At 37.8% G+C, this 8,513-nt stretch overlaps 1 protein-coding gene across 1 annotated transcript in view; it reads left to right on the top strand.

The window, feature by feature from the left end:
• LOC140736093 (myelin transcription factor 1-like) overlaps positions 1 to 7,398 on the top strand; it is a 127,885-nt gene extending 120,487 nt beyond the window's left edge. Inside the window, 1 exon segment of the mRNA XM_073061844.1 lies at positions 5,436 to 7,398. Within this exon segment, the coding sequence (XP_072917945.1) occupies positions 5,436 to 5,579 (144 nt within the window). The 3' untranslated portion in view covers positions 5,580 to 7,398.
• Positions 7,399 to 8,513: the final 1,115 nt, after the last annotated feature.

The following is an 8,513-nucleotide window of genomic DNA, read 5'->3' as shown; positions in this document are numbered from 1 at the left end:
GGGTGTGAACTTGGTGAGTCAGCAGCCTGTTTCTGTACTGAATCGTTCTATGTCTGTAACACCGTGCAGCTTCATTCTATACTCTTCATTATTTACCTTTCCTGGCTATCTTTGTGTTACCAGCAAAGTTAACAACCATGTCTTCAGTGCTTTTATCCAAGTCATTTATATAAAGTACCTACTTCATTTTGAAGGGACCAGAATATAAAAGCAAGGAAGTAATACTGAAGCTTTATAAGGCATTGGTCAGACCACTCTTGGAGAATTGTGAGCAGCTTTAGGTCCCTTATCTAAGAAAAAACTGTGCTGGCATTGGAGAGGGTCCCAGAGGAGGTTTACGAGAATGATTCTGGGAACGGAAGGGTTAATGTATGAGGTACGTTTGGTGGCTCTGGGACCTGCACTTGCTGCAGTTTTGAAGAATGAAGGGGGATCTCACTGAAACCAATCGAATATTGAAAGGCGTAGATAGAGTGGATGTGAAGAGGATGTTGCCTATTATGGGGAAGTCTAGACCAGAGGGCACAGCCTCAAAATAGGAGGACATCCCTTTTGGACAGAAATGAGGAGGAATTTTGTTCAGCCAGATGGTAGTGAATCTGTGGAATTCATTGCCCCATAGACAACTGTAGAAGCCAATTCATTGGATGTATTGAAAGCAGAGGTTAGTAAGTTTCTTGATTAGTAAGAACTAATAAAGATTATGATGAAAAGGCAGTTGAATGAGTTTGAGGGGGATAATAAATCCGTCATGATGGAATGGCAGAACAGGCTCGATAGGCCGAATGACCTAATTAATTCAGCTCCTATGTCTAATGGTCATATTATGAGCCTTGCAATTGAAAAGTTTAAAATTCTGCTGTGTCTGATATTGACTTCACAATTAATCCTACATCCTGACATCATGTGTCATCTAGTTTGCAATATTATGGGCCCTTTTGGAATCTGTTCTCATAGTTTTCATGTAGTCTAGATCAAAGGTTTTAAAAAATTTAAGTCTGAACCACCAGTACAGAAGGACTGTAGATGTCATATGGTAATAAACCATGTGCTTATTAAATCTCATTAAAAATTGATCAAAATAAAAATGATTTCTTCAATTTCTAGTAAGTATCTCTATTGATAAAAGATTTTTTTTTCATTCCTGTCTGATAGAAGGACCTATGTGAGCAACAGAATAGAAATTTTCCTGAGTCTTATTCAGCCGAAAAGAATCAATTTTGGGAGCAGTATTTGTTCCTTTTCTTCCTTCCATTTTGCCTGTTACGTCACTGGTGTTTAGGGCAACAATGAGGTCGTCCGTCTTTGTCCATCCCATCGCACACAGAAGAAGGATTCTTCATTGCTGTTTCAGTAACAATTTTTTTTAACCATTCAAGGTTGTTATCCCTAAGCTGAACCCTGGACCTGGAGAACCAGTAGATTTCAGATGTTAAGGAAATAAATGGATTTCAAGCTAGTACAGTAAAGTGTCACTAAGGTAAAAAAAACACAGGGTAATCTTAAATGAATGGCAGAGTAAGCAAAAAAGCTCAAGTAGTCTATTCCTACTTCACTCAGCCCATCTATAAAGAAATTGCACCTATGATACTGGTTAAATGAATAGAATGTGATGCCCTGAAGAGGCAGATGAGATAGGATTGTCATATTTAGGTTTTCTCAGTCACAGAAGTTGCCCTATAATCATTATATGATGTGAAGTAAGCCTTTATTGAAGGAATGAAGCAATCTGCAGTTAGAATTGAATAATTATCTGTTTCATTTGCTGGAAAATGAATTAACACATGTAATATTAGACAAAAAGGCATGAATTTGCAAAGATAGGGGATTGATATTTAGCTGATTAATGTAATTAATTTTGAATTTTCAATGAGGCTTTCTTTGCAGTGAAGTTATTTTCTTGTGAAAGTTCAAATACTAAATTTTAAGCATGAAAATAGCAAAACAATTGTGGTTGAAAGTGCATTAAGAGCATGAGCAGAAACATATACCTGGCATTACAGAGTCCATCAGAATTGTTGTCATCTACAAAGGCTTCTATTTAGGGAATTAACTTCAGTTAAATCTAGTTGACAACTGAGACTGAAAAATTCTTTAATTTTTTCTATAGATTAATCGCCAATGTTTGATAGTCATGGTAATTTGAATTTCTCTACAGTATTTGTGAAACAAGAATTATGCACTGCAGGGATGCAATCTAAAAGTAAATATGGCACGTTTTGGCTTTTCTCAAGAGGAAAGATAGAAAGATAAAAGATCTGGAGAGGAAGGAATCTGATAGGAGAGGAGAGTGGTCCTCGTTTACCCGGTGTCCATCTTATCAGTTAAAGCTATTAAAGTCCATTAAAGCTTTGAAAACTGGTGTTTAATCCAACTCAGCTATGCATTCTCTACTCTCAGTTCCCTCTGCCCTTGTTCTGTCCCCTTCCACACAGCACTGATTTGCTTCACACAATGTTGATCACAATATAAGTGCACTTTGATTCATTGATATTTTTAAGAAAAATGATCATACAGTTTATGATTTCAAAAATGTAGATTTTGTAAACACCACCCAGTTATAGGTTATACAGACTGCCAGTGGTATGGTCAAGCATGGTAACCACATTGCAACACGAAATATAATAGATTCCGGTTAATTGAGACCATCGGTTAATCAGATCAGCCACTTATTGGGGACAACTTTTAAAGAACAAAAAATTAACTGTGGAAATAGCCCTTCATTTATTTGGGACACCATGCCACTTAATTGAGGACAGGAGACTGTTGCCTAACAGTTTCTAACTAGCATCAATCAGATGTACTTGTGTGTTCCTTCGACACTATGGTGTAATTTCACCAAACAGTTTTAATAGCATTAATTGCATGTGTTTGCATTCTGTTATCCATTTGGGTTGATAGACACCAATTCCAAAACAATCGATTTTTGATCATTTTGTTGTTTTTGATTGAAAAAATGTCAACCCTTGCCAAGATGCCATGATAAGATTTGACATTATCCTAAAGAAGCACATCAGTGGAAAAACAGGAAGCTGGTCAACAAGATGTAAATGCAACAGATGGTTGGTTTATCTCAGTTGAAATGTTGGCAGCACTTTGAATTCAAGAAAGCTCACAGCAAGAAAGGTTGTGCTGATACTGTAATGCAGAAACTTGGAAATCTACAAAACACGTCAACGCTTCAAAAATTTCGTTCAGATGATATCTACAATGCCAGTGAAACAGGCCTTTTTTATTGTGCTATGCCGAACAGTTCCCTTGGATACAAGCTCCTAACACTATCAGGTTCAAAGAAAGCAGTGGATGGCTTAATAGATCAATTACATACACTAGGTGTCCTGCTCTGGATTTGTTCAGTACAGTCAATCAAAGAACATGGCAGTTCTCTGGATGGATTCCTCCATCAATAAATTTTAGGGAATAGCACATAGTTTTATAGCCATGTTGTAGTATTGCCGTTGTTCTATTTTTTCTGTATTTAAATATGTAATTTGTTACTCAGTTAATGTCGGTTTATCTTTTGTATACCCTTCTAACTATTTCCATGAAGCTTTGGCTAATTGGCGCAGCCACTCAAGTGGGCCAAAATATACTGGTCTCCATGTGTCCCCGGTTAACCAGAATCCTCAATATATGTAATGTTACCTGCACACTGCATAGTCTTCGAGAAAATAGCCTGCTTTCATTGGGATATGTTACAGTAGTTGCTGTTTCTTCTGTTGTTTAATTAGTATATTTTCTGAGTTACTTTGATGCTAGAATTTAAAATATTTTCAGTGAGTCATACACCCAGTCAAGCTCTAATTTATTGGCTGGTAGTGAATGATAACATACATGCATCTTTACAGTGCATTGAAAGCAAGAAAGGCTCTTAAAATGGTTTCCTGAGGTTGTCCAATGACACCTTGCAGTGTTTACTAACCCAGCTAAAAGTTTTGACTTTAATGAAAGATTGGAGTTGCTACATAGTCTAATCAGGCAGTAGCTGTACATGCACAGCCGAGAGATTTGCTTTACAGAGCCATAAAAGTTACTCGCAGCAACAACCTCCAGTCATGCAAACGTCAAAATTGCACACTAAATTGGCGGACCACTTTGTTGAGCACCTCTGCTCCATCCGCACAAAGCAGAATTTCCCAGTGGCCAACAATCTTCATTCCTATCCCCATTCCAGTGCTGACATATCAGTCTAGGTACATATTCCGTCTAGGTAGCTTCCAACCTGAAGGCATGAACATCAATTTGTCCTTCCAGTAAATTTCCCCTCCCCCTTCCCTCTTACCTCTTCTCCTCACCTGCCTGTCACCTCCCCTTGTTGCCCCCTCCTTCTTCCCTTTTCCTATGGTACACTCTCCTCCTCTATCAGATCCTTTCTTTTCCAGCCCTTTGCCTTTTCCATCTATCATCTCCCAGCTTCTTAATTCATCCCCCCCCCCCAACCTGGCTTCACCTATCACCTTCTAGCTTGTCCTCCCTCCCTTCCCCCAACTTTTTATTCTAGTATCTTCTCCCTTCCTTTCCAGTCCCTCGGTAGTTCTCTGTCTGAGATGGTGTGTGAGTGACACTGGATGCCACAAGGGACTGTCCTATCTCCGTTTCTGTTCACACTGTACACCTCAGACTTTCAGTACAAACCTGGGTCTTGTCACTTGCAGAAGTTCTCTGATGACTCTGCAATGGTTGGATGTATCGCAGATGGGCAGGAGTCATCTCTGACTGGTGGTCAAGTTTGTGGAGTGATGCAGGAGGAATCACCTGCTCCTGAATGTGGCCAAAATGAGGGAGAAGGTGATTGATCTTAGGAAAAGGGACTGAGATGAGTCCTGTATACATTCTGGGAGAAGAAGTTACGGTGGGGAGGAGTACAAGTACTTGGGTGTTCACTAAACCAACACCTAGGCTGTTTACAAGAAGGGGATGGGCTGACTTTATTTTCTAAGGAAGCTGAGATGTTTCTATGTGTGCAGCAGAATGTTGCAGATCATTTCATTAGATACTGCCTGCCCTGTTGAGTTCCCTCTAGAATTTTGTATGTGTTGTGCTGGACTTTAGGACACTACAAGAGCATAACAGTTGGCGTGACACTAATACAGCCTAGAGCATTGGAGTTCAATTCCGGCACCCCCTGTAAGCAAGTTTAAACATGGGTTTCCTCCAGGTACTCTGGTTTCTCCCACAGTCCAAAGATATACCGGTTAGTAGGTTAAATGGTCATTGGGCATTGTCCCATGATTAGTCTAGGGTTAAATGGTGGTTGCTGGGTGGCTTGGCTCAAATGGCCATTAGGGCCTTTTCTGTGCTAGATCTCCAAATTATAAAATAGATAATAAAAATAACAAAATTTCGAGCATCCACAGAATCTCTTGTGTCTCTGTTCAGAGTGACCTTGTTAGTTACTCATTTTAACACTATTTTTTGTTTCTGTTATTGTTCAGCAGGAACCAATCAGCGAACAGAATTTTGACACCTATGTTAATACCCTCACAGATATGTATACTAATATGGAATGCTACCAGAACCCAGAAAATAAAGCACTACTGGAGAGCATTAAACAAGCTGTAAAGGGCATTCAGGTCTGAAAAAAACACTGTATATGAACTGTTCAAGTATGCTGTAAATACAGTACATTTGTGATTGATATTGGTTTAGAAATATTTATAGCAATTACGAACATAGAAATTGCACTTGTTTAGAACAAGTAGTCCGTAACCTTATTGTGTAAATTTTAAAATAACGTTTAAATTGAATCCGGAAAGCAAATATGTAAACTATTCTGTATGTTGACTCTTCCTATTTATTTAATGTTCGTCTATTTATTTAACTTTGTTTTTAATCCAGATAAAGCTAAATTTTTTAAAAAAACATGTTTCTGGAGTGCATAAAAACAATAATATTTTATGTTGCTCCAGTTTAAGCTGTTTTATGAAGTTAACACAAGTCAAGTTATTTTTGTATTGTATTATTTATTATTTTATTAATGTGATTTATTCCCTTTTTATGTGGAGTGAGAATATTTTATAACTGACATGTTTTGATAATTTTTCAGAAAATGTTCTGATTTTATTAATATTTTTTCCTATTCATGAAAATATTTTTCAGACATTTGCCACCACTGAAGCAAAACAATGAATTAACTACTATTTATTTGATATTTAAGCAAATTAATTTAAAGAGTCCTTACTATAATACTTAAGAGCCATTTTTTGTGATTGACGTATATTTATTTTATAAGTCTACGTGTCTGTTATGTGACATTGGATTTGAGGTCAGCATAGTCTGCGAACTTAAATGTATTGTAGAATGATGCAGTTAGAATCCTTCCTCTAAATAATTTGAACAGTTTCCAAAAATGAAATGATAAGAAATTTTAATATGGGACGTTTACAGCCTTTTTACAGCAAGAGCAGGTTTACAGAATTACATTGTGGTTCTAGTTCATTATTTCTCCATTGGACTAAATAAAACAGACAAGAAAGTCATTGGAGTAAACCACTCATCATTTCTAGGACAGTAACTACAAAAGGAAAGAGCAATTGCAGACTTCTGTACAATGTACTGGAGTCCTGCTGTAGTTTTAACACATTCCAGATATTGAACTGTGTTTGACTTTGTTGAAGTCTCAGGTCATTAATACTTGGGATCAGGGCATTAGTGGCGTTCTTGCCTCACTGAAAGTTATGTAATTTATAAGTTATGTTTGTAAATCAGAAAAAAACTGAACTTTTTTGCAGTGCTAAGTATTGTAATTATTTACTGAAGTAAGCACTGTTCAAACACTGTTTTAGTGCAATTTTTGTTGTGATTGTGCATCAAAATGTATGTATCTATGTTTAAAGACAAAATTACTGTTTACTCATATAAATACTTACATCTTGTTGTTCCATCTGCATAATGAAATAAAACAAAACTAATAAAAAAATTTTGATGAGCCTAATACTTAAGAATCATGTTTCATGTGCAGTTTAAATTATCTTTTTGTTTTCTTTCATTATTGGTGTATTTTAGTAATAATTCTCACTAAAGACGTGGCACCTGTTTTATAAGGAGAAGGTACTGCTCATTTGCAGCTGTGTTTTAGCCGTGCCTTGTAGGCTAAGTTACGTAATTGCTGAAAACAGCAAGTCTAAGATAATTTAGAGCTTAACTGCGTTTGTTGAAAGATGCCTGAAGATTGACAAGACAGTTAGAATCAGCATGAAATAATGCTTTAGCTTTGAGAAATCCTTTGAATATCTGTGTATCTTCTTTGGCATTACTTTCTGCTTATAATCTCAAGTATATTATACAAGGTATTACTCTTCTGTTACCATGAATTTGTATATAGTCTGTAACATCAAACGCTAATTATTGTAATTAAGTACATTTGCAATAAATTAAAGACTACTTTTTCTTGAGCAACTCACAGGTCAACGTAGAAATATTTTCTGTGAGAAAATTTACTTATAGGTGCTTGCAAATCGTGAGACTTTCTTTAAGATCAGAATCATCAGAAAGGGAGAGGAACATGGCAAATTCAAGAGGGGCAACGTTGTGTGGGCAATGAATGGATCTGGAGAGGATAAGCAACAAAGGGAATGGTCCAGGTGATTGTGAGTACTGAAGATGAGTGAAAAGATTTGTGGTGAAGGATCCAGATTGATGAAATAGGCATGGAGGCAGAGGCAACCAAAGAAGAGTTCCATGCCATGGTGAGCTCGGAATTCATTGATATGAAGACACGGAGCGTCAGAGCTGAGGCCTCTTGAGAGATCGGGGAGAAAGGGTTGAAATGAAAACACTGCAGCCCGTGGGACTGGGGAGTCTGATGAGGATCTGAGGAGAATGAACGGGAGAAGAATTTTGAAGGAAATTTGAATATAATAGCTGTTGTTCTTTCTCCCAGCCCATGTTATCTTTGTTTTCCTCTGGAAGTGGAGGATATGCCCATTCTACACACACTATATCTTCTTTTGTCTTTTTTTTTTGTCTATTATCCTTCCCTAACTCTCCCATTCACTTACTGACCAGACAACCTTCTTTACAGCCATGGTGACCCCAACTTAATCCAATCAGAGACATCCCACCCCCAACCCTCCCTGAAGTTTAACAAGCTTCTTTCCTTCCCGCTACCCCCATTCTGTTTTTTTTTATTTTGAGTGAGTGAGGTCTCCATCAGTCAAGGTTGAACATGGATGTTGCATCCTAGCTGTCTCAATATGCAAGCCTGGGCAGTACAATATGGAGAGCAAGCTGTTACCCATGTAGCAAGCTCCCCCTCTCCTTGTATCTGATGAACCCAAAGGAACGGTTCAGGCTGATACACTTTCACACTAGCAGCTTCGCTGGAGTTGCTGGTCAGCGTTCAACTCAATGTAGGACTGCCTTAGGGACTCCAGCTCTGTATTTTTCCCTCAGGGTGTAGTCTTGAAACCTTCCCCATGAGTGGGTAGAGCTGCAAGGCAGCAAAGGTTTGAGATCAGAGATTTCCTTTTAGATGAGTTGCCAACCACAAATGACGAGCCCCATCTACCTGA

This window comes from Hemitrygon akajei, chromosome 11 (assembly GCF_048418815.1).
Source record: "Hemitrygon akajei chromosome 11, sHemAka1.3, whole genome shotgun sequence".
Taxonomy (NCBI): Eukaryota; Metazoa; Chordata; class Chondrichthyes; order Myliobatiformes; family Dasyatidae; genus Hemitrygon; species Hemitrygon akajei.
Note: the sequence above shows the minus strand (reverse complement) of the source record. Positions and strands in the feature narration are given on the sequence as shown.